Source organism: Macrotis lagotis, chromosome 6 (assembly GCF_037893015.1).
Source record: "Macrotis lagotis isolate mMagLag1 chromosome 6, bilby.v1.9.chrom.fasta, whole genome shotgun sequence".
In the NCBI taxonomy this organism is placed as follows: Eukaryota; Metazoa; Chordata; class Mammalia; order Peramelemorphia; family Peramelidae; genus Macrotis; species Macrotis lagotis.
Window position 1 is genome coordinate 19,015,059 of NC_133663.1, and position 27,612 is coordinate 19,042,670.

The following is a 27,612-nucleotide window of genomic DNA, read 5'->3' on the forward strand; positions in this document are numbered from 1 at the left end:
AGGAAGTGTTTTGCCCAAGGTTCCGCAGAGTAACATACCTATAGTTACCTCTCTTTACAATAAGCTTCAAAAGCTTGTCTATATTAATTTTTAATATCAAAAGCCATTTCAAATAAATGAGACAACAATTGGGATTTAAATATCTTTTTGCTCTGTTTCTGTCTGGGAGGATTTTGGGTGATGGAATTTTTAATGTTTCTTACATAGAGATGATTTCCTGTCTATAAGAGTCATCCAATTCACATAATAAAACTAGGAAGCTGGCATTTCTAAAAAATAAATAAATAAATATTTATTAGCACCTATTATTTACCTGTTGCCATTTTTGGTCAGTTGTATCTAAGTCTTGGTGACCCCACAGAACAAGGGTCAAAGGAGTTTTCTTAGCAGAGTTAATGGAGTGGTTTTTCATTTCTTTTCCACTTGTAAGTAGGCAGGGGTTGAGTGACTTACCCAGGGTCACACAACTGGTGAATACCTCAGGACACATTTAACTCTGGTTTTTCTGAGTCCGGGTACAGTGCTCTATAAGCAGCATCACCATGATGCCCATGGTCTACCTAGCTGCCCATTGGTCTGTTTCCAAATTCCCATCTCTCCACTATTTACCCAGCTATGCCTCCTCCATCCTTAGACCACAGAATCTTAGGACTGGAAAAGAGGTCTTGTTGTAAAGACCATGATTCCACTGCGATGAGAAAACTCACACAGTCATGTGAAACATCTGGGAAATCAATGCGCAGCTTCTCTTGTCATTAATTCATGAACTGTAGGGTTTCCTTTCTGAGCCTCTTGGCCCCATCCATTTCTCACTAAAGATTAAATAGTTGAGAGCTAGCAGGTGAACTTGACTTACCAAGGCTTCATAATTATTACAAAAGATAGTATTAAGAATTATCATAAATAAATTAAAACTTCCTGTCAGTTATTAACCTTAATGAACAAAGTAAACTCAGAGGCACCATTTTGTTATCCTCATTGGTCAATGGTGGGGGGGGGGTATCCATTTCCTGTGAATGATGAGAATCAGGTCTTTCCCAGGGCTGGGAGTTTTCTTCTAGAAGGTGCCCCCCGACCCCGTTTTCCAGGTGAATGTGATTTCCCTTAAATGCTTCTGGGTAAAAAAGGGGGCATTTTCCTAAGTTAGTAGCATTCCCTTCAAGAGGCCTTTGGAAATGCATGATTTGGGGAAGAGCAGAGCAGACAGTTTTGCTTGTTTAGCAAAGGGGCATGATTTATACATCGGAGGCTGAAATTTGGACTGTGCTTAAAATATTCATTAGAGAATAAAGGGCTATCATTTTCAGCAGGTGGGAAAGCATGCAATCTGAGTCCCCATTCTCACTCTTCTCCAGAGGCAAGAAACGACTCTTTACTACACTGAAAATAATAATAGTATAAATCAAGGAGGGCACTTGATTCATATTTTTGTTTTTGTTTATTTCCTTAAGGTTTAGCTAGTCTTTAAAAAAAATTCCAAACCATGAGATTTAATAGACTAAAAATTCCAAACCATGAGATTTAATAGATTCAACCCAGTGGTTTCTAGATTCAGAGATGTAACTCATATGAGGTAGATGGGACTTTGTCTCAGGGGACTGACCTGTACAGTGGAGATAGTGGGGTTCAGGGGGGGTAGGCAGTTCGTTTCCTCTCTGGGAGGCTGCCTTACCGCCCTTCCTTCTTCCAATTAGCAAACTCTCTGGGGGACCAGCTGCTCCATTCTGGTGAGGCTGTGCTGCCACATACTTTATACCTTTGCTTTGCAACTGTTCCTTTACCTTCACCCCCACATCAGAGTGTGGTATACTTCCTCCCTCCCCTTCACTGAATTTTTTCTAGTTATAGTTTTGGCTCTGTAGAGATAACTGGGTTACCTTAGATTTACTTACTTATAGAATCAACAGCCTACATGTGCGGGCCAATATGTTCCCAGGTAGTAATGAAATAGGTTTGGAATGAACTTGAGCAACAAGAAAATGTCTCCAAAAATACTTTTTCATTCTTTCCTGTTGCCTTCTCTTTATGTGAAAGAACTTTTTTGAAACTAGTGTTAAAAAAAACTAGCTAGAAAACACTGTCTCAAAAACACCTTGACTCACATTTTTGTATACTGAGAATTGGTTTCATCAGTTAATTACAATGATGAATTTAAGCCTGTAGCCCATACCTTGTGAATGAGACTTAATTATCTTGGATAGAAAATTTTGAATTGGTTTTGGTCTTTTGGGGTACAATCATATTCAGGTTAAAAGTAACAGCCATGAAAACTGCTTTTACATGCTTTGGATTATTACTAAGCGAAAAATTACCCTTTTTCATCTTATTTTGTATGAGTAGTTTTGGAGTAAAATTTAGTTATTCATTTTTTAAAATTAAATTGCCTTAATTTCTTTTAATGAACAAAAATGTCATTTATGATGGAATATTCAATAGATATTTTAAAAAATATTCCCTAATGAAATCTGTTGCTTTCAAGGATTTAGAGCAGAAAGGGATCTTGGAGGCCCGATAGATCAAGTCTTTAATTTTATAAATGAAGTAAGTGAGACCTAATAGGTGATGTGATTGTTCTCTTGCCTTAAGCTATAATTTTAAGTAAATCTCAATGAAATCTTCACCTTTTATAGTGGTTTTTATATCCAAAAGCTTCCAAATAACTGGTTTGATTTCATTTTTTTATTTCCTATTGTTGTTGGTCCCCCTGTAGCTAGGACCAAAGGATTCTTAATCTGATGACCATAATTGAGCATGTTTTAAAATTTTATTTTGATAACTAATATAATTGAGCTCCTTTGTAATCTTGTGTATTTTATTTTTAGATATGGTCCAGAAAGTTTTCACAGACTTCTCCAGATTTTCACACTCTGTCTGCTCTAGCCAAAATGTGTCCTTGTTGTCTCAAGAACTGCTAGTTTCACCTCTAACAATATCTAGAAATCTCCAAATATCACTGATAAATAACTCCCAGTCATACGTTGGTATCTGGGACTGGATCAATGAGGCTAGTGTCCGTGAGTTTTTCCTATAAAAAGTCCAACTAAACACATGATTGTTTGATGTGATCATTACTAAGTTGAAGCAGACTTATCCTTAGTGTCTTCAGCTACACAATGACTTGATCAAGCTGGATGATTCTAGTAGCCCAGCTATATCCAACATTCTTTTGAAATATCAGTAGTAGCATTTATATATGGAAGCTAGGTGGCCCTGCAGGGGATAGATTGAACACTGTTTGCCTTAGTTTTCTCACTGTAAAATGAGCTGGAGAAGGATATGACTCCAGAAGGAAGAAGGAATTCATTTAAGTGTTTTTGCCAAGAATACCCCAATGGGTTAGGGAAAGTTGGACACAATTCTCCCTATATCATTATACAATTATATATATATATATATATATATTCATAAAATGACTGAACAGCAAAAGCATTTATATAATGATCTAAGATTTACAGAGCAATTCCATGTGCTATCTCATTTGGTCCTTGAAACAAACTTGTGAGGTAGGTGCTGTTATCTCCATTTTACAGATGAGGAAACTGGGGCTAAAAAAGATTAAATGATATGTTCAGGTTATATAGCTCATAATTATTTGAGAGAAGATTTTAACTCAAGTTTTCTTGACTCCACATCCAACACTCCATCCTGTGCCACAGGTTGTTTATTTCTATGCATTTCTTTCAGAAGATTCCATGATTTAATCTGATAAATATTTCTATTACTCTGTTGGTTTAAATAAGCAAAAGTGTAAGGTTGATGGTACCATTTAAAATTATATCAAATTTCAGTCCTATTTTATGAGTAAAAATGGAAGCCTTGTTTGGGGAATTGTTGTACTGCTAGGCAAATATCTCAATATAATCAGAAAAAGGAAGATCCCATAAATGCAAAAATAATTTTAGTAACACTTTCTGCCATAGCAAAGACCTAGAATGTCAAGAGACTGAGGAAGTGTATCATATGATGTTAATGGGATTTTATTATACTGTAAGAAACAAGGAATAATAAGAGTGGCCAACATTTATGTAATGCTTTAAGGTTTACAAAATCAAACCAAAGGGGCAGGTAGGTAGTGCAGTAGATAGAGCACCAGTCCTGGAATTAGGAGGACTTGAGTTCAAATCCAGTCTCAAACACTTAATAATTGCCTAGCTGTGTGAACTTGGGCAAGTCACTTAACCCCATTGCCTTAAATAAAGAAAAATTAAAAAAAATCAAAATCAGCAAACATTTAAAAGTCCTTAATATGATTTATAAGAACTTAGATACAAACATATTATTTCTTTTAAATATGTAGAATTCAAAGGAACTTTGGGAGACTTGTCTAAACAAATATGGGATGAAATATATAGATGTAGGAGGCCCATTTATAGAATAACCATAGAAATATAAAAGAAAATAATAGAAAGATTAAGGTAGCACCCAACTGGAACTTCATAGACCTGATGAAGAAGTGTGTGTCTTTCCTGCAGCAAAGAGATAATTGGCTAGAAGAGTATACTGTGGAATACATCTTCAGACATGGCTGATTCAGTTGTTTGCCTGGCTTTACTTATATGTTAGAGTATTTAGACGCAGAGACAATTGTTGGAAAATGACAAATGTACAAAGCAGAAAGCATCAACAAAAGATTTTAAAGGAAAAATTATAAATAGAAGGGATTCAATGGTTGATCAGTTTTTAGTTCAAAATGCTTCTCTTCAGATTAGATTGTCTATATAAAATAGGAAGAGGATAATAAAATAATTTAAGTGGGAATTTTATAAATAAACTATGAATAGACTGAGTTGGGAAATTTTATAAATAAACTATGAATTTACTGGAACATTTCTGTTAGCTTTGACTGAAATTTTAAATATCACATTTTTCTCACATAGATCAAGTAATCCAGTAACAAAAATATTTTCAAATTAATTTTCCTTGACAGGCTTCTAGCATGTCCTCCTGTCTGTACAAGCCACTTGGAAGGTATGTCTTCTGCTATCAAAAGAATTCTTCTTTGAACTTTTGGTCATTATTTTATAATTTTTTAAACAATTTTTGGAAAGAGACAATGACATTTTAGGGTTGAAGTCAGGGAGATGGGTTGCAGTCCTGCTTCCATACTGGTTCAGTGATCTTGGACAAGTCATTTAACTATTCCAAATCTTAGGCAATATTACCCCGCATAATGAATAGGCAGATTGCTATATGTATTGATGGGGAGAGTTCTCACACTAATGCTTCCTATCCTTGATATACTGGTGCTTAACACGTGTTAAGAAAGATGAAATATATTTTGCATTTTGTACAGAATGGGATAGGAAAAACAGTAGTTTTCTGAGTATATTCATTTCAATGAATAATGGCATCGTTACATAAACTTCAGACTTTCTATGTAAATATCTAATGCAATATTTATAAATTGGCTACTACGTGCAAGGCAATATCTCAAGAACTAGGGATAAATTAGAAAAGTGAAAAAATCTCTTATCTCTAAGGGTTTACGTTTTATTGGGTAGGTATGGATAACTGGAATATTTCATATGAAAAACATCAGTAAATGATTCCTTGAAAGCACAGTGGATAGAGCCCCAAACCTGGAGTTAGAAAGACCTAAGTTCAAATCTGGATTCAGAAATTCATTGGCTGTGTGACCCTTTGTCTTTCCCAGCCTCAGTTTCCTTATTTGTAACATAGAGATAACAGCACCTATTTCCTAGGCTTGTTGTAAGGATAAGATGAGAAGATACTTGCAAAGTATTTCAAAAACTTTTCGCACTATATAAATATTAAGTTTATTTTTATTGATTAATCAAAAGTATAGATCAAGTTGTGTCTGATTTTTCATGACCTTATTTGGAGTTTTCTTGGCAAAGATACTGCAGTGGTTTTCCATTTCCTTCTCTAGCTCATTTCCCAGATGAGGATACAGACAAATGGGATGAATTGACTTGTTGTTAACAAAAATATTCTCAAATGAGCATTCTTCATTTCCCTTGACAGGCCTCAAACAGGTCCTCCTGTCTGTATAAATGTCTGATACCAGATTTGAACTTAGAAAGGTGAATGTTCTTGATTCCAGACCCAATACTCTATCCTCTGCAGAGCCCCCAGTTCCTCATATTCTGAGGTAATTTTGAGAGCCAGAGATTACTAATAACTAGGGGTATCAGGGAAGACTTCTTGGAGGAAGTGGCACCTGATGTAGTTTGAAGGAAACCAGGATTTCATGAGGCAGAGAGGAGAGAACGCATTCCACATATGGAGAGATAGACTATGTCATGAGGAAGAGTTAGGAGGCAAGGTTTCCGAAATGTGGGATGTGTAGAGGAGAATAATGGGGAAAATACTGGAGCAATATTTGGAGGACAGATTATGTAGGAGCAAGGATTAGGGAATATTCGTTGCCTTAGATGCAAGGATGGGGAATAGGTAAGCCCCTGGACCTGCCATTTCATTAATATAGGGAACTCCTAGGTGAGGAAACTCCCTTTGCCAACACAGGTCACCAATTTCTCTACAACAAACAATCTTGGTTTCCTGGAGCACTGAGACTACCTCACATGGCCAGTGTATATCAGAAGTAAGACTTAAACCCAGGTCCTTCAGCTCTCCAATTGATATTCAGCTTCTCTACTCCTCTGAGAGATTTGTATTTTATTGTAACAACAACGTGGGACTATGGGAGAGGTGGGGAAGGTATATATGTACTCTGTGTGACAAATTCAGATCTGTGTCTTAGGAATACCAGAGTATATATTTTTTTCAATATGCCATGAAGCAGACCTGAGGTGGTACAGTAATTAAGGCATTGAATGTCAGCCATAATGACAGTTCAACCATTTGGGCACCAGTGCCCCATTTCTAAAGCCCTCTTGAAAGGTAGTCCTGCCATGCTTATTATTTCATGTCTGCAGAGCCAACACAGATCTTTAGCCTCAAGCATCAGCCCTCAGAACATCTCATAATACAAACTACTGAGCCCATGGAATAATTAACATAAACAAATGAAGACTAATTTGCTTATTTTTAATTTTCACCCAATTGCCCAATCCATGTAAATGAATAATTTACAAGGTGAAAATGAATAGAAGATAAAAATGATTCCTCTTTAGGCTGTCGCCCAGGAGCTATCGGAGGCAGCTCTTGCCTTATTGACTGCACATTTAGAGAAGAAATAACCCCAGAGAAAACAGTACTCAATGTGAACCAGGCTATAATAAAAGGAACGGTAGACTCCAGAGGTTTTTCTATTTCCATATAAACCCAGGATCATTTTTCTGTAGCTGTTTTTGAATTATTCATATAAGATATAGTTCTTTCTGATAGTGAAGGGGACTAGCACCTTTCTTATGGTTTTACATGCTGCTTCCTTTTTTTTTTTTTTTTTAAATGGGATGGCTTTTCTGTTCAGAACACCTCCTAGAAGCTTCCGGGCAGGATAGTATCAGCAGAAAGCTGAGCATTACCGGCCTATATTTGGCTATTAGGTTTTACTCGAAAAGGCAGGGAGGGAGCATATCCCTGGAAGCTGGCCAGCTTGGCCTAATTGTCCCTTTCAGGGTACCATTTTGGAATTTGTTGATGCCTTCAAAAGAGGCATTTTAGGATAAATGAAAGTGTTGGGATGAGGCAGTCAAAAATTTCAGCTTGAAACAATCTAAGGATAAGATGAGATTTTAAGGGTTATCCATTCTAGGTCTTGTGTTTTGTATAGCTAGCTAGTAGCATGGCTATAACTCAAACACGGAATCTTTTAGGGAATCACAGAATTTAAGAATTACAGAGGACTTTAATGACCACTTAGTCTATGGGGCCAAACCTTCTCCTTGTCCCAAATTCACATCAGTGATGGGAAACCCACTGTCTTGGAAGGGGTCAGTTCTACTTTTGTATTGTTCTCTTTCCTTCCCAGCTCTCTTCCTGACTTTTTGAACTCTAAAACCATGTCTCTGTTGCCAGTTCAGACTGGAACTTCCCTCAGCTCCTGGAGATCCCTTGTACCAGAACATCTAATTTTGGCTATGGTCTTCACCTACAGCATCTGATTACATTTGTGGGCTTCTAGCCATGGAATATTACACTGCCTGGTCTGCCCTTTTCTTGTCATCAGTGAATTCCTCCTGGGGCCTCCTTTTTATGGAAAAAGCCAGGCTAGTCAGTTTTCATTCCTCTCCATACTTTGCTTCTGGTTTTCTAGACTCTAAAATCACATCCAAGCGCCATGGACCTTTGTTGACTGCCTGCCTCCCCCTGGTTTTCAGCTTCCTTTTGGGTGGTGTCTTCAAATACATGGCAAGCTCCTTGAGGGCAGAGAATAGTTCTTTTGTTTTTATTTGTATCCCAGAACTTAGCTCATTGACTGGCGCATGGTAAGCATATAATGATAAAAGCTTGTTCAACGCTTTCCTCTAAATGACATAAGGAAATTTCCCCTTATATCAAACTGAAATTTACTTCTCTACAACTTATTATTTCTATTTGCCCCTATGGAACTAAGCAGAATGAAACCAGTCACTTTTCCACATGCCCACCTTTCAAATATTTGGAGATAGCTCACATGAGACATCCAGGCTGAAGTGTCCAATAGTCAGTGATGTGACAAAGGGTTGGATAAATAGAGGAGGGAATCATGAGCATAGAAATGATAATCAAACCCATAGCAACTATTGGTCACCAAGTAAAATGTTCTTGTTGCTCATCTTTCATTTTGGAAGAGGACTAATGACATTCATCCTTCATTTTAGAAGAAGACTAATGACAAACCATCAATTATGATATTCTTCTTGTTCATCCTTCGTTTTAGAACAGGATCAATGACATACCACCAAGTACAATGTTCTTGTCCTTCTTCCTTCATTTTAGAAGAGATCTAATGACATACCAGCAAGTATGATATTCTTGTTGTTCATCTTTCATTTTAGAAGAGGATTAATGATATGGGTAATGTTTTGGCTCCTGTATAAATTGGATTTAAGTGAGGCAAAGTTGCAGTCATCAGTCTCACTTTTCCTTAGTAATTGAAGCAGTGGCAAGATAAAAGTCAAGATGACTAGCGATGGACTGCAGCAGAATACCTTGGCATCTCTGATGTTTGACCAGGCTCTAAGTACTCTATAGCATCTGCTTCAGTCACCTTCATAGCCATGGAACAAATTGTTCTCAGCTGTTCATTCCCCTGAGGGAAGTCTTTACATGCTTGGAGGAGACATTTCCCTAGCTCATGAACATATTTGAAGCTATTGGCCCTCAACATGGTTTAGCCTGTCTGCTGAGATGGTTTACTAGCTCATGGTAGGAAGGGCCCAGGACAGGAAAAAGGCAGCTAGGTAGCTCAGTGGATAGAATGTTGGAACTGGAGTGAAGAAGATTTGAAGTCAAATCTAACCTTAGATAACTTATCATCCGTGTGTTCCTGGACAATTCTCTGTTAGCCTCATTTCCCTCATCTGGAAAATGAAGACAATTAAAAATAACGCCTATTTACCTCCCACCGTTGTTGTAAGGATCAAATGAAATAATGTTTGTAAAGCATTAGCACAGGGCCTGGAATATAGCGGGCATTTAATAGATGACTTTTTCCTTTTCTCCTCTCACATGCCTTTCACTTCCCCTCCCTCCCTCCTCCCCCATCATGGTTAGTGAGTATGACATGGATGAAACTCTTATAAAGGAGACTGAGGAAATGTCAGACAGATAGAGAGGAGAACCAGGGAGGGTGCAGTGTCAAACACCTTCCATCCCCCAAAAAATCCTCCCACTGAGGACAGAGTATCCAGAAGATATTCACAAATAGAGAGTGATCAATTCTTTTACCATGACAGCACCTCCTTTTCTTCTTTTGTCTTTCTCCTGGTTCAGGGATAGTCACATTCATTTCATAAATTCTGGTCCTTCTATCTCTTCTGCTCTCTGAGGACCTTCCTCAGCCATGCTGAGATTCTGGGCCTCGGTAAGGAGGACATAATTAGCCTTAAAGCTGGCGTGTTGTGGGTGAACCTTGGCTCTGATTACAACTTTTCGACAGGTAGCAGAGATGGGGTTAGAGTGGTATTCTCATTACTGATTTTGGGCCAGAAAGTCAATTTAATAATTCATGAGAAGCAGAATGACCAAGCTAATTAATATCCATCTTGCTTTGTAAGCATATTCTTTCCCTACTAACTGCTTTAGAAAATGAAATAAAATCAGAAAACTGGTGAAAACAACCTCAAGCCCCTTTTCGAGAATTTACTGATATGGGGAGCTCGTTCTCCAGGATGCAGAGGAGAACCAGTGAATAAACAGCTATGGCCCAGAGACTGAGCAACCAAAGTCACAGTGGGCAGAGGGAAGTCACAAATACTGTGGGCTAAAGCTCAATTCATCTATAACCCATGCTCTTTACTTTTGTTTATAACTCATACTTATTACTCCTATCTATAACCCATGCTCTTTACTCCCAGGAGGGCCAAAGAATGCCTTTTCCTGTCATATTCTTACCCTTCTTTAAAGAGAATTTTAATAGGATTGATTGTGGGCTTCCTAGCCCATGCATTGCAGATCAGAAGGAAAAATTCAGAGCAGGAGGCTGTGTCAAAGGGCACTGACCCTGTTAGCAACAAGCCTCTAGTAAGCCATATTTATACATATTACATTATTCAAGTATTATGTTTTATTATATCATATCTATCATACATATGTATATTACATTATTATGATGTATATTACTTTATTATATTACATTATTGTGAATCACAATTTTTTAGAATATATGCATGTTACTTTTTGATGAATGTGTGCTTATCATTCCACAGTCCTTCAAACATTACTTTTGCCTTTCGGAGGTCATTTTTTTTGCCAATTTGCAGAGTGTGGGGTGAAATCTTAGGTTTGCTTTGATTGACACTTCTCTAATTAGTCACTTGGAGCATTCTTTCAATGGTTGTAAATAGTTTGCAATTTGTATTTTGAGAACTGTTTGCTCATATCCTTTGACTATTTATCTATTGAGGAATGATACCAGCATCCCTCAGTTTTATGTGATTACTGACTACTTTCTCAAAAAGGGCTTTATTAGCCATTTTTTTGGCATCATTAGCTCCTTTAAGCTGGACTGAAGTGCTATCATCTACAGGACTCCTTTGTTCATCCCGCTACCAATCCAATCTCCCCACCCCCTTTGTATTATTTGAATAAAACTGGCACTTATATATTGTGTTGCTTTCCCTAATAGAATGCAGGCTCTTTGTGAGTAAGAACTGTTTTGTATTGGTCTCTGTATTGTATTGTATTGTATTGGTCTCTATCGGTGCCTAGAATCCCACCTGGACTAATCACCCAATAAATGCTAGTTGATTGACTTTTGAGGCTGATTCAATATAGAAGGAAGAAAGTAAATGACTATTTTAAAAAACACTTTAATTCCCAAATCTCTCACTTTTATATCTCTCTCATTTTAAGAGGCAATGGTGATAGATAAAAAAAGGATTTCTTTTATTTTTTTGCCAGTTAACAACATTTATTAGGCACTTGTGTACAGTCTTTGGTCTGAGCTACACTAGCTGCTTCTTTCAGTCTTTCCTTTAGTGTGGGGGTGAATAAGGGGAATTAATCACTTCTTCTTGCCCCACATTAATGGAATCTCCTTTCCTCTTGTGTGTGCACTGTCAGAATTTTACGTGGGACATTATTTATTGACTCATTTAAAATTGATTTGCCCTAATATATTTCTGTTATTGAATTACAAAAGTACTCAAGTTATAGAGTATTTTAAGAAAGAACTGTTCATTTTTATTACCCTCTCCATTGTTATTTGTGTATAAATACTGTAAATGAGTTTTCCAATCACCCTCAGTCTATTTTAGTTTTATTGTACCCAAGTGTAGCTACCATTTTCCTTAGGACTTTTATAAATATTAAATGTCTAACATTTCAGAAACTTGTAAATCATTTGAAATTCTAGAAAGCAACTAGAAATTTAGTCATAATAAAACTCATCAAGTTCATATGAGACTTTACTGTAATGTTTATTAGTTACACAACAAAGCTAAGAAGATCTTTGTGGAGTGCTATGCACCATATGGCAGCTCAATAAATACTTGCTAATGGATTATAGTTGACCTCAAAAATAAATTGGAATGCTTAGTCATTTGATTTTTCTTTTAATCAAAAAAGACACACAGAGAAATAAGCGAATTCTTCAGGTTTTAAGTCACAGATCCAAATTGCTTCTCTGTGCCTAATTAGAAAGGAAACAGGAAATAGAGATAGAAGGCTTGCCATGGTGTCCATAAACCTGGGTTCAAGCCCTGGTCTTGACACATATATTAACTGTGTAATCCTGGCAAATCACTTAACCTCTCAATGCCCTTCAAGGGGCTCTCTAAGTCTAAAATTACAATCAAGGTTCTAATCTATATTGATGAAGTGATTTTCCATGCTGGGAATCTCTACCACAAAAAATTCATCAGTTCAGATTAATTTTTTATCCATTTGATTTAATATCAGTGAACTTAGATACATTTAAAATAGTAGGAATGAATGGTGAATTACAAAATCTTTATATTTATTCATATATTTTTAATGTTGACTACAATCCATAGTATGTTGATCATCTTCATTTCAGCTGTTGTCTGATTGATATTCAGTCATCATTACCACCACTACCACGAGTACCACCACCATCATCACCATCACCATCATCATCATCATCATCATCATCATCTGTATCATTGGTAACATTTATATAGAGTATTTAGGATTACCATATATATATATATATATATATATAATATCATTTAACCCTCACTACAACCTTATGAGGTTGTAGTCCCATTTTACAGATGAAATATGAGGATAAAACAGGTTAAGTCATTTGCCCAAGATCACACAACTAGTGAGTGAGGTAGGATTTGAATTCAGGCTCTACATGACTCCAAATTCACCACTTGCTTGATGCTTTACCTGGCCAGCCTGTTTGTAAATGTTTCTCATGGATGGTGGGGTACACTAATACTGAATACTTAGAATACAATTTCTGGGGAACAGGTTCTTCCTATCCAGCTTGTCCAATGTTAGAACTGTGTCTGGATTCTGAAGCAACACAATAGACTCCATTGATAATCTAAAGGAAACAGGTTTGGTACCATTCTTGATCCACTAATAAACAGGTACATGCTCACACATACACACATATGAATTATGATCCATGGCCATGAGAGGCAGGATAACCTAGTGGATAAGTGTATGGTCATTGAGTCTAGAAGACTCAACTAAGTTCAAATCTTCTTTCTGCATATTAGAAGTAGGAAAATTACATACAAAAGTCTTTCAGGGATCCCTGTGGGAATGAAATTACAAATCCAGGTTTTATGCATATAAACATATCCATACAAATTACAAGTTCAGTTTTTATACATACAAACATCTTGATACAAAAATATGTTTGAATGTATAAAAACTGGACTTGCAATTTCATTCTAACAAATTCAAATATGTTTGTATGGATGTATGGATATAGATATATAAAATATATGTGTGAATACAAATATATACATATGAGAGCAATCTATTATTAGCTAACTTTTTATAGTACATTAAGATTTGCATACACTCTGCATGTATTATCTCATTTGATTCCATAATCATTCTGTGAGGTGGATATGACAGTTACCTCTATTGTATAGCTAACTGTATATCTGATGTAGGATTCCAAGTAAGGTATTCTTAATTTTATCATTCTGTCTATTCTATTGTGTTTATATATATGGATGTATGATATATATATATATGTATATGTATATATATATATATATATATATATATATACACACACATCTATCCACACAAATATGTATATATACTTGTAGGTAATATGTATAAAGAAATTTTTATTTTTCTCCTGTGGGCAATAGGGGGGGGAAAGCCTATCAATGACCATTTTGAAGGAGGGAGAGGTGATATATAGAAAACCACATCATGGAAATAATAACTTAAACATATAGAGCAGTTTATGTTTTATGGAACACTTTCATTATCAAAACTGGCAAGGGTCAAGTGACTTGTCCATAGGATCACAACTAGTAAGTAACTGAGCCAAGATTTCAGGAGGCATCTCCTGATGAGATAATCACATTCAGTATTATGTTGTTTTAGAATCTTTCTCTAATGGTTTTATGTACATTTATCTTTTTTTTCCACTTACCTGGCAAATCCTTCCAAGGCCACGACTGGGTCCTTTGTCTTCTTTGCTTTCCCCCTAACAATATAAATGCTCTGCATAAATAGCATGTTCATGTTGAGCAAGAGAATGAATGGAAGAATTTTCTAGTCTACGGCTATTCCTGAATCTTAAAAATGAAAATAACAGTTGACATTTATGAAATATTTTACAGTCTATAAGGTGCTTTGCACACATTGTTTCATTTGGGCTCACAATAACACTGTCAAGTAGATTGTGGAAGCAATTACTATCCCTATTTCACAGACATATAGTCTGGGTGATGGATTGTATGGCTCTTGGCCAGGGACTAACCTACCTAAGATTGGGATGCTCATCACTGAATTGGCTGTCCATGAATGTTTTGGTCATGGTGTCTCTTGAATTTCATCCTATAAATTTATAAGTTTCAATTTGAATTAATAGAGACAGTTAAATTGTATAGTGGAGGGTACTGGACCTGGAGGCAGAAAGACCCAAGTTCCAATCCAGTCTCAGACATTTACTAACTGGGTGGTCCTGGGCAAGTCACCTCACCTAACCTCTGTGTACCTCAGTGTCTTCATCCACAAAATGAAGATAATAATAGCATCTACCTCCCAAGGCTGGTGTGAGGTAAATCAAATGAAATCATTTTTATAAGGTACTACAGTACCTTGAAAGTCTTAAAATGCTAAACAAATCATAGATCACAAAAGCATTTTTACAGATGAAAAAAATTCAGGGTCAAATGGGGGATCTCAAGGCATGTAGCAAGAAAGAGACAGATCTGAGCCTTAAATACTAAATAAAATGACTTCAAATATAATGGTCTTTCCATGTTTCTGTATCTTATTCCAACCTTCCTAATTTTAAGAGGATTTTTGTGATCTCATGAGGCACTTACTGATAAAACGACTGGAATTCAGAGTTAGGACCATTTGGGTTCAACGCCAGTCTCTAATATTTGCTGTGCGACCCTGAAAAAATCGTTCAACCTCTCTATGCCTTAGGCCATTCCCTAAGATTTATATGATCATCAATGTAGAGACCTGAAGGTCCTTGATCATTATCTAGGCTAGCAGTTCCCAAGCTTTTTGGTGTCAGGATCCCTTTAAACTCTTAAAAATTATCGAGGAGCCACAAAAGCTTTTGTTTATATTGGTTGCTATAACTATTGATATTTACCATATTGCAAATTAAACTGATAAATTTTAAAATATTTATGAATTTATTTAAAAAGTGATAATGAATTGTTTGTTAATATGAATGGTACATTTTGTAAAAAAACATATTTTGCAAAACAAAAGTGTTAAGAATAATGAGATAGTTTTACATATTTTTGCAAATCTCTTTAATGTCTGATTAAATAGACACAGATTCTCTTATCTGCTTTTTCATTTAACATTGTTACACATTGTTTTCTTTGAAGTGTATGAAGAAAATCTAACTGCATAAAGGGAAGGGTACAGTAATAGGTAAACAGTATCTTAGTATTATTAAAAAAATAATTTTCAACTCCTAGATCTCCTAAAAGACTCTAGTTCTAATTTGATCTCAAGTTAGTCACTTAAACACTGACTGTCTCCACTTCCTCAATTGCAAAGTTGGTATAATGACAGTATCTACCTCTCACGATTTTTATGGGGGTCAAATGAGATAGAAACATGAGATATATAAATTGAGAGAGACATTTAGACCTCAAATATTCATATGGACTTTTGTTTGACCTGTGGTAGAACCTTCTGAGCTCAGATTGCTTTGATCAGTCAGAGTTGGACCCACTGCACCTTGACTCTGACATCATTTTATCATTTTGGTCCTGGTAAATTTACCTTACCTAGTAAATTCTTCCAAGGCTATGACTGGGTCATTTGTCTTCTTTGCTTTCCCCATAACAATATAAATGCTCTGCATAAGTAGCAAGACCAACCACCATCATCATAGGGATGAAATGAGAAGTTTATAAAGTTCTTAGTGCAGTGTTTGGAACATAGGAGGCTCTTTATAAATCTTTGTTTCCTCCCTCTTTCTTATTATCCTCATCTTACAGATGAGAAGACTGAGGAAGAGAGATATTAAGGGACTTACCCTGTAATCACACAACTAGAGTCTGGGTTGGCTTGGAACCCAGAGCCCTCTTGATTCTGAATCTCCAAGATCCTCACTTCTCTCACCATCTTTGGATGCTTCTGCTAGTATATATTACTAATAAGAAATATATTGAAATTCCAAAAAGGGCCAGGAGAGATACAATAGGAGATGTGGTAGGCAATGTCTTGGGGAAGGTTTTAAAGAGCCCCTGCATGGATTCTTGTTATAATTTCTCTCTATTGAGATACCAGTTCCTGCTTATTTTGGCTCAAAGAAGGGATTTTTTGTAATAGCAAAAAATCAAAAAGTCATTTTTATTTGACTTAGTCATGAATTTGATTATCTTTTCTCCAGAAGATTTGCCTTCCTATCTGTTTTTCCTTTGTTTAATGAAAAAAAAACTAGTCTGCATTTTCTGAGTATATAAATACCAAAAAATGGGGAAAAGAAGAGAGGCATTTATTAGACTGCAGTGGGAAGCTGAGATGGGATACAGTCCTTGGTAGCAGAGTATGTAGATATGACCTATTCTAAGATGATAGAAAGTAGGATTGTGTATCTGACAGTTGTATATTAGATGTCATAAAAATGGCCTTAACTCTTTAAAAAGAGTCATATGTTTTCTATTTAGAAATTTCCAAAACATAATGCTTGATGCAAAAAATAAACCCACTTTTTAGAAATAAAACCCAAGCATTTCTCTCAAAGAATTAAGTCAGAGAATGGTTAATGAAATATTACATTCCAGTTCATGTTAGCAGCTACCTGGAAGTTATGCTGAAGAATCCTATTGGGAAAAGAAAGATTTCTTTCTACTTTGTGGGTTACAAAATCATTCACTCCTCATTGGAAATAATTCCTCACATATTCATGAAGTTTCAGTGAAACTCAAAGGCCCATCTAGTTTCATTTTTTATCTTTAAAAGACTCTCTACAACATATCTGTATCAGGTATTTTTCCCCCCAATATTGTAACACCTAATGTGATTATAATTTTCCTTTTCAATTGAATGGAAGGAACTCTTTGGTTTCAGGCCTAATCTAAGTGATGGAAAAGTAAACTAAGGCATGTGAAATGAATATAAAGACCCTCAGATCAGCTGCTGTTAAGATACATCTTCCTCCTCTTGATTAAGGGTAGCTAAATGATGCAGTAGATAGAGTGCTGGGCCTGGGGTCAGGAAAGCCTGAGTTCAAATCCAATCTTAGACATTTATTAGTCATATGATTCTGGGCATAATCCTGTTAGCCTCAGTGTTCTCATTTGTAAAATGAATTGGAGAAGGAAATGACAATCCACTCTAGAATCTCTGCCAAGAAAACCCAAATGGGGTCTTGGGTGTATTGAAGACTAGGGAACTAGAGAGATTTTTTTTTCTTTTTCAGTTAATTTCTTCTTTAGGTGAAAAAGTCTCATGAAATAAATAGCCAGGATACTGAACATCACCCACTGAATAAGATTACTTACACCAGTTAGAGAGACCTCATGAAAGTCTTTTTGTAACCATCAAGTGTGAGATTCCATAAAGACATTTGAAGTCCTGGGGCTCCTGAAAAATACTTCACAGCTCTGACTTCAAGAGAAAATGTGAGAGTAAATTTAGAGATTTTCAAATCACTTTTGTGGAAATGACCAGGTTCTATTTTCCTGTGATTAATTAAAAAGAAGTAGCGATAAAGTTCTCAAACTATACCTAGGTAGTTATTTCTTGAAAATTAAAAAAAAAAACCAACTTACAAGTATGTTATATTCTAAAATTTAACTTTTAAGTTAGGTCTTTAGATCACACTAAAATGATATTTCATCTTAGAGCATTAGATTTTGAAGTGTTAGGGGTCATCTAATGATAGGCATCTATCTTCTGCTCCTCACCCCTCCAATTTTACTCTTGAGGAAGTTCAAAGAGTTTCAGGAATGTGGGCAAGGTCACACAGCCACCAAGGAGAAGAGGTCGCATTTAAATAGAGGTCCTTTAGCTTCAGAACCAAGGGTTGTTATTTCTCTTTTAGCTACTTCATCATGCTACAATAAGGGTAGAAAACCTAAGTGAGGCCACAAGATTCTATTTAATACACAATGTGAATGTATAAAATTGCCGGCTATGCCAAATATCTTTATATCAATCATGCTTATAGCATAAACCTGTTCTTTTAATATGAGGATTATGGCTGAAGAGTCACTGCTTCTGGGTGTCTATGAACCAGAAAAATGGTTCTTGTCCTTAGTTATCAAAGAAGACCAAAATGACATCATTATGTTTGAGACAGATGACAGTGTGTCCAACTGTGGCTGATAAGACCAATACAAGCTCGGAATGCTCTACCACAGATCGGACACAAATAGTTCATGTGAACATGGGTATCATGTTTCCTTTGAGCAACTTCCAACTTCCATTCTGCCTTCCTCATAGAGCGCACAGCCCCCTCTCTGATGAGGGCATGGCATGCTGGGTGGTCCTGTGCCAGTGTGTCCCATGTTGTACAGTCAATTCTAAAGTTCTTCAATGAGACCTTCAGGGTGTCTTAGTATCACTTCTTCAGACCCTCTTGTGAGCACTTGTTCTCATGGAGTTCTCCATAAAATAGTTTTTTTTGACAAACATACATCTGGCATTCTAAGGTGACCAGCCCATTATAGTTGCATTCTCTGTAATAATGTTGGAATGCTAGGCAGTTTAGCTGAGAAAGGTCCTCAGTGTCTGGGATCTTCTGCCTGGTGATCTTCAGAATCTTCCTCAGACAATTTAAATGGAAGTGATTCAGTTTCCTGACATGGTTCTGGTAGATTGTCCAGGTTTGACAAGCAAAGAGCAATGAGATTAGCACAATGACCCTGTAGACCTTCAGTTTTGTCGTCAGTCTAATACCTTTTCTCTCCCACACTATCTTTTGGAGTCTTCCAAAAACTGAGCTAGCTCTGGAAATGCATGGGTCAACCTCATTGTCAATGTGAACCTTCCAGGAAAGGACACTGCCAAGGGAAGTGAACTTGTCAGCAGTCCTCCCAACTTCTCCATTTGCTGTAATCTCTGGTTCCACATGTGGAAAGTCTGGTGCTGACTGAGGAAGCACCTGGGTTTTCTTCGTGTTCATTGTTAGACCAGAGAATTGATCCATACTTTGCTGCATCTCAGATTCAGAGGCTGCATTGGTGCACCATCATCTACAAACAGAAGACCATGCACCAATACTCCCTCTGCTTTGGTCTTGACTTGTAGCTTTTACAAGTTGAAGAATTTACCATCAGTATGGTAGCTGACCTTGAGGCCCTGTTCATCCTCAGTGAAGGTCTTTGATAATATGGCTGAAAGCATCATGCTAAAAAGTATGAGAGTGATGACACATTCTTGTTTCATTCCATTGGATGCTGGGAAATCTCTAGAGCATCATCCACTATCTAAAACCCGGGTAAGCACTCTGTCATGAGACTGATAGACAGTACTGATGAACTTCTCTGGACAAACAAATTTTGACATAATTTTCTATAAACTCTCATGACTGAGGTCTTGGTCAGATCTATTCTGAACCAGGAAAAAAAAATCTCTTGGTAGTCAAACTGACAAACCAAACATGGGATGTGATACTTCCCAACATCATCAGTCATTTATATATTTTACCTCTTCTAGGAACAACTTTTTTTAAAAAAAAAATTTTGCAAGGCAATAGGGTTAAGTGACTTGCCCAAGATCACATAGCTAGGTAATTATTTAGTGTCTGAGGTTGGATTTGAACTCAGGTCATCCTGATTCCAGGGCCCGTGCTCTATCCACTGGGCCACCTAGCTGCCCTGGAACAACCTTTCAACAGGGCCTCTGGGGAACCTCAAGATGTGTTTTAAATGCTGCTGATTTCTGGTTCAGGGGCAGGTCAGAGGAGAAAGTAATTCAGAATGCATGCTATTTTTGTCACATCTCTGAGATAAAGTGCCTTGGGTGCTCCCTTCCCTTGACTGCATTTATGGTCAACCAGCTGGATTGACATATGAAATTCAAGACAATTCATGATAGAACACCATCATAGGAGTCAGTATATGTGGATATGCATGCATGCATACATAGATATAGGTATATGGTATATAATACACATATGTATATATACAGATATATATGAATATGTATGAATATAATTTTTTCAGCAAAACTGAATACTTTTCATTTTGCTAGAGTACATTTTGAAATAATATGTGTATTTATATATTTATATTTTTGTCCATATGTGAATTTTGAGATACATTTTCTTTTAAAGAAGTGAATATGTGTCTTTGGGAGTCTTCATCAGGCAAGTTTGGTGTGAATTCATTCTGAGGAACTTCATTTTGTTATTTCTCTCATATCCAAAGAAATTGTTTTATTGATGTTTATCTGCAGTAGGTGGAAATCATGATGGCATCATATAAAGCAAGGACAAATCGCTAGGCAACCACTTTCAGTGCTAAAAACAACATATGTAGACACATATGTATGAATGCACATACACATACACATGCTACCCCACACAATCACAGCTACCTTCTTTTTAAATGGCTGTAGTATTGAGTAATGAGCTCATTTGCCAGCAGTCTCATTTCAGACAGGAGCAGCCTATACAGATTCTGTCCTCTTTCTCTCCCTTCTCCTCACATTTACTTGGCCAGGACTTCATCAATAAAAACCTTGCCTTCAAATCTGCAGTTTTGAACATGGGTCAAGCACCCATCAGCCTCTGGGTCATATTCCCTCAGCCATCCTTTCTGATGGCCTTGCCAGTCCAACTGCCTAAGACAGTAGCATTAGTGTAATTTATTTGGAAAGGAAGAACATAGTCCTTGAATTTGAGGTTGTACCAACAGAATTATTTAGTATTTTAGAAAAATGGCTTCCAGAGTCAATAGGAAATGTTAGTACTTGTTCCTTCATTTCTGAAATGAGTCAAAAAATTGCTATGATAAGAGAAATGCTTTAGGGATGTGGACTATACTGTCTTGATCTCTCTACCAAATACTAGGTCATCGGGATTAAGGCCAAATGCCATTTGGATCAAGAATAGTGAATTTATGAAATCATAGATCTCATGTTGGCCCTCAGAGACCATCTTTTTCCCTTTTATTTGCAAAATAGCAATGTGAGGCACAAGGAGGTGAAGTGACTTCCTGAGAAGTATGAATTGTGGAAGGTAGGATTTGAGCTCAGATCCTCTGACTCTAGTCTGGGGGCTTTTCCATCTCATGTCTCCTTTTATGATTAGGTCACCATCATTGATCTTAATATGGACATGTCCAGGCTTAAAAAATAATCATGAAGATAAAAGGGGTCTTAGTCCATCAACACATGTAGCTGCTTTTAAGGACATGCCCATGTTGAGAACAATGATGGTGACCTACTCATATGTGATAGAAAAGATACCCAGAGACCAAAAGAGAAGGGGAACTAGAAGGAAGAGAGAAGAGAAAGAGAAGGAAACTATCTCTTTTTTTTTACCCAACATCCAACCCTTTATCATTGTCATAGGAAAAGAGGAAAGAAGAAGAGGCTACCTAGGGTTTTCCACATCATATCAAAGCACCACATCTTTTCATCTTTATACCAAAGTGCCAAGTCCCAATCAATCATATGTCTGAAGAGTCACATACAAGTGGTTGCTCAGAAGCAGGGGAGGACTCTTTCTGCTATTACTGTATATCCATCCCATTTCCCAACTCCACTTTAAGAGGTTTTACTCTATAGAGAGCTACAATCTGAAGCATTTTGAAATGGAAATCTATCTCAGATTTGTAGCTCTGGGAAGGCTCAGAAAAATTATTCCCAGAATTCAGTTCAACTTCATCAACATTTGTTAAACAGCAAAAGAAAACTTTCCTGATTCTCCTAATGGTTAGTATGCTCTTTGTTCCAAAAATAACTTTGTATTTTCAATGTCAAATTCTGTATTTTCTTATATGTATACAAATAGTAACATTTCCAATTTCTACCCCAATAGTTAGAATATTAACACCTGGAAGTCAGGGACTGTCTTTGGATTCTCAGTAGCTAGCTCATAGTAGCTTCATTTTTTTTTTTAGATTTTTCAAGGCAATGGGGTTAAGAGGCTTGCCCAAGGCCACACGGCTAGGTAATTATTAAGTGTCTGAGGCTGGATTTGAACTCAGGTACTCCTGACTCCAAGACCAGTGCTCTATCCACTGCACCACCTAGCCACCCCATCATAGTAGGTTCTTAATAAATATCTGTTGATTTATTGGTGGTAGAAACTTTATAAGTATTTGGGAAATTGAATTGAAGCCTTTGAAAAACTGTGCTAGAGTCTGTGGGAGGTTCTTTTATGAATAAAACATGAATAGCTTCTGTCCCCAAGGAGCCTACAGTTTCATCTAGGAATATAAAACGGTTTATATATTGAAGTTAATCCATATAAGATTACATTCTCACCTAGTTCAGCCTAGTCCATAGGAGATATACAAGACAATCATCCTTCCAGAGAATGTTAAGACAGCTGGGAGTTTAGGTCATATCCCTGGTGACTTAGACTATCTAGAACCTGCAGAAACCTTGCCATTCCTCTTTCCTGAGAAGGCCAAACTCATTTTTCTTCACCAGTCCTAGCTCTGCAAGGTCAGGGTCAGGGTCAGTGTGAGGATAATGGGATGTAAGATTCCCCGGCCGTATAAAACCCCAAATGTCCAAATTTGTCTGCTGTCATCCTCCCCTTGAGTTTTGAAGTCACTCACCTAGCATCAGACTCATAGCTGGAAGGAGCCTTTGAAGCCAAATGCCTGAATGAATGTCCCCTTCTATAGGACAAGCCATTATCCAGTCTTTCCTTGAAGATGTTCAGAAAAGGGAGCTTGTCACTTTCTTTTTGGACTTCCCAAACTATTAGAAAGCTTTTCCCTTACATCAATGCTGAATTTTCATCTTTGCAACTTATACTCATTGATCCTGGTTCAGGGGCCATGAGGGCTTCTTTTGATTTCCTAAAAAGCCACATGATGCCAAACAATCCCATAATCTTCAGGATGCAGGTCCTCATTCTGGGGTGATGATGACAATGATGATGAATAAATTGGGTAGGTAGACAGAGAACTTGCTTTGGAGTCCCAAGGCAACACAGGTTTTCAAGGGTTGCTTTTGACACATGCTAGCTGTATGTGTCAATGTGAAGAAGTCCTTTGACTTCTCAGGGACTTACACAATACTTCCTATGCCATAAATTGAATGGTATAGTGGAAGACACACTGGTCAAAGACCTGAGTTCAAATCCTGCCTCTGCTACTTATTAGTCCTGTAACTGTGGGCAAGTTAATTAAGCCCTACTGACCTCGGTTTCTTCCTTTGTAAAATGAGAGGGTTGGACTAGCTGACCTCTGAGATTTCTTCCAGTTCTAGATTTCAGATCCTGTGGTTCTGATATTATTTATTTATATATATGATTTATACATTTATTATAAATTATTATAAATTAAATTTATATATATATATATATGAAATGTTTGTAGGCCACAGCTGCCTTCTCTTGGGTGGGGCTGGTTCCAAACATATGGGCTGCAGTGGAACCCTGGGGGAACCACTGTCAAGACTTAAAATGAAATTTCGGGGAATATGGAGAATACTGAAGTCAGTAATTAGAGTAGCTTTGTTTATCAGTCTGCTGTTAATTAGCAAGTCTACTATGGGCCAGATGCTGTTCTAATTACAAAGACCAAGTAGAAATAGGAATACAAAACAAAGATAGTCCCTGTCCTCAAGGAGTTTACATTCTAATCAAAGACAACATAGGAAGGGAGGCTGAAAGTGAGAGGGAGAAAAGAAATGGGGAGGTGATGGAGAGGTCCCAAGTTGAGCAGCCCAGTGGTGAACGCAGGTTTGGAAGTCACATCCTGAATATAGAGACTTGTTAGTCACATCAGAATCTTTTCACTCACATAAAAGCATAACAGAGAGTCTAATAACAGTGAACATCATTAGCCTGAAGTATAATTCTACTATTATCATCTGTTTAATTTTTAAATAATTTTCAGCCTTGGTTTAATTTGTTTCAGACTTTGGACCTCCAGGGTCTTCAGAGCAAGAATACAGAAAATTAATTTATCCCACTCATTTGAAAAAAATCTTTGTCTGTTGAAAATAAAATTTATAAAAGTCTAACTGCCTCATTTTATTGATGAGAAAAGTGAGGTCCAGAAAGGTCACAGTATCACAGATTTAGAGTCAGCAGGGACCTTGGAGGTAATCTATTCCAACCCTCTCATTTTGTAGTTGAGGAAATTGAGGTCTAGAAAAGTTAAGGGTCTTATCCAAGATGACAGAAGTAGTAGGTCACAGAGCTAGGATTTCATATGCCTTCTCATTCAGCCCTCTTGCTGTCATACCACCCCAGTCATCTCACATGACTTACAGAGGTCATCCCCATGTATGAGTGGAACAGTCAGGACCCAAAACCAGGTCTCTCAGCTTCTTATCCAATGGATCTTTCTTTTCTTTCTTTCTTTCTTTCTTTCTTTCTTTCTTTCTTTCTTTCTTTCTTTCTTTCTTTCTTTCTTTCTTTCTTTCTTTCTTTCTTTCTTTCTTTCTTTCTTTCTTTCTCTCTCCCTCTCTCTCTCCCTCTCTCTCCCTTCTTTCTTTCAGTTTTTCTTCTACTCCTAATTATCAGTTCTTTCTCTCTGCCTTGACCTGTTTTAACATGGTTTTGGAATATTCAATTTAGGAGGTGATTTGTTGGTTTTTAGATCATGAAGGGAGAAGTCAACTGACCCTGGCAGAATCAGGGAATCCTGAGTATTAAAGCCTAGTCTGTATGACCTGCTGTGGCCCATTACTCATCTGGGTGAGAGACAGTGGCCCTGTGTGTAATAATCCACCAAGGCAGAGAGCTTCCACTAACCTTGTGTTGATGACAGATTTCCCCTTAGCTGCCTCTGCAAAGACTGAGCAGCTAAAAAAACTCACTGAAATCATCCGTCTTCTTGATGCCATCTAATATTAGCCTTGGTTTTCCACCTAATAAAGGTGTGATGTTTTCCTTAGTCATCCTCTTTGGCATTGCTGTATTTAAAGACTCTTTCCCTATTTCCCTGCATATCTCTTGAGAGGCTCATTTCCTTTTTCTTCTTTTGAACTGCTAATTTAGCAATCAGTCAAATTTGAAAGGGTGAAAAAATCAATTTCTTAAACAACTTATAGATAAAATATTTTAACTTTTTGCTTCAGTTTCAAAGTCTTCTTGCTGCTCCATTTTCATCTTGGAAAAATCTATAGCTTTTAAAAATATTCTCCAAGATGTGGTCCAAATGCTCCATCATTTCCACCATGTGGTATCATTTCTACTTGCTGTGAATGACAGCCCATTCTCCCTCCACACCTGGGGCTATTCTAATGCTTCCTATGATACAATCCTGCCTCAGGTGACACAAGGAGAGAAAATAGGTTGATTGTTCTTTCAATTAAGTATTATATAGGCTAGAGGAAAATGTTTCTCCACACACACACACACACACACACACACACACACACACACACACACACAACCTGAAGGAGTGAGCTGCCGTTTTCATTTTTATAACTGATAGAGCAAGAAATAAAATTGATCTTTTTGTCTTCCTATGGGACAATGAAGGTTAGAAGCATTTGTATAAAAGTCTAATTCTACCATGGAAACACTAATTCTTTACCAGTTTCCCATAAGCACTCAACCTTTATTAGTCTTTGCAAGTTCCCAAGATTGACATACTGGAAAGGATATGGGGGAATCCAAGCCCAAGGCTCTACCTCATCTCTCAGCCTCAGCTTTCTCATTTGTAAAAATGCAAGGATTGTACCAGCCCACTACTAAGGTTCAGCTGAGCTGCTATGAATACCTCATTTCTTTTTAAGGAGATCTTTAGTGGGGCTAATCTCATTACAATGACTTCTATGGCAGCAGAAAATTCACTAGATGGAGGATATTTCCGAGATCCTTTTGACTGCCCGTAGCAACAGAGTTTGTTTGGCCTCATTAAAGCTAAAATTAGCTTTGAACCACAACTCAGTGCTATGCATGCTTCCATCCTTTATTGTATTGCTTTGCTTCAGAAGAGGACCTTTCTCCTTCCATCTCTCTACTCGAAGGCCACCACCCTGGTTCAGCACATCCCATCTGACTGGCAATGGTCTCCTAATTAGGCTTCCTGCCTAAGCCTCTCTCTCTCTCTCTCTCTCTCTCTCTCTCTCTCTCTCTCTCTCTCTCTCTCTCTCTTTCTCTCTCTCTCTCTCCTCCAAACCAACGTCCCCACTGTGGCCACAGAAACGTACCCAGGGCTCAGATCTAAACACACCACCCCCTATTCAGAACTCACAGGCACTCCCTAGTGCCTCTTGGATAAAATAAAAATACTCCTCAGTCTGATAATTGAGAACATCTATAATCTGACTACAATATGTCTCCCTAAACTTGCTTTGAATCCTCTCATTCATGAACTCCCTTTTCCCTTTAAGATCTTCCCTAAGCTCAATATAAAAACTCCCCTAATTTCAGGCCATCCACACAGTCCATGCCCATGCCTGAAATTCTGCACTTCCTCAGATGTGGCTTTGAGACTCTTTAACCTTCCTTCACTAAAGTTCAACTCAGGGACTTCCTCCCCGCTGCCCTAAACCCCCATCCCATTTGCTAGTGAGCTTTTTTTCTTGCAGATTTTCTTCTATTTCTTTATCTCTGCTCCTCGGGGAAGGGGCTTTCTAAATTTTAGTCTCTGTATCCCCAGAAGCTAGTGCTGTACCTGCTACAAATTGATGTTTAATAACTATTGGTTTTAAAGTTTGTTAGAGCCACCTGAATGGCAGAGTGACTTACTAGATAGAGATCTGGCCCCAAAGCCAGGAAGACAAGGGTCCAAGTTCCACCTTGGATGCACACTGACTATGTGAACCTGGCCAAGTTCAACATTTTCTCCATGCTCTCTTGATAATCAAGACAACTCCCTGAGATCCCCATGGCTGGAGAAGGTGCTGACCTTACTTTAAGCAGGAGTTTTCTTATGGGAGAATCCCCTAGAACCATGTAACTACAGATCTAAAACCAACTCCCCTTTTTTGATCAATTATATGCCTTTCCCTGTGGTAGTTACTAAGAAGGATCAGTTATCGGGAATTTCCTTGCAGATTGCACTCCATCTACAACTCAAGTCATATATCTCAAAGAGTTGTCTGTGGTTCAGAGTGCTTAAGGAATTTGCTCTCAGTCAACTGTGCATAGTCGATAGAGCACTGGCCTTGGAGTCAGGAGGATGGGAGTTCAAATCCTACCTCAGACACTTGCTACTTACTAGCTGAGAAACCTTGGACAACTCACTTGAAACTGGCCGCCTCACATCCAGGACCATCTCTAGTCGTCCTGATTCACATCTG

General features: G+C 37.4%; 1 protein-coding gene across 1 annotated transcript in view; it reads left to right on the forward strand.

Annotated features, from left to right (window-relative positions):
- IQCJ (IQ motif containing J) overlaps window positions 1-27,612 on the forward strand; it is a 155,040-nt gene that overhangs the window by 47,269 nt on the left and 80,159 nt on the right. The window contains exon 2 of the mRNA XM_074192719.1: window positions 4,936-4,968. Within this exon, the coding sequence (XP_074048820.1) occupies window positions 4,936-4,968 (33 nt within the window). The remainder of the gene's footprint in view (window positions 1-4,935; window positions 4,969-27,612) is intronic.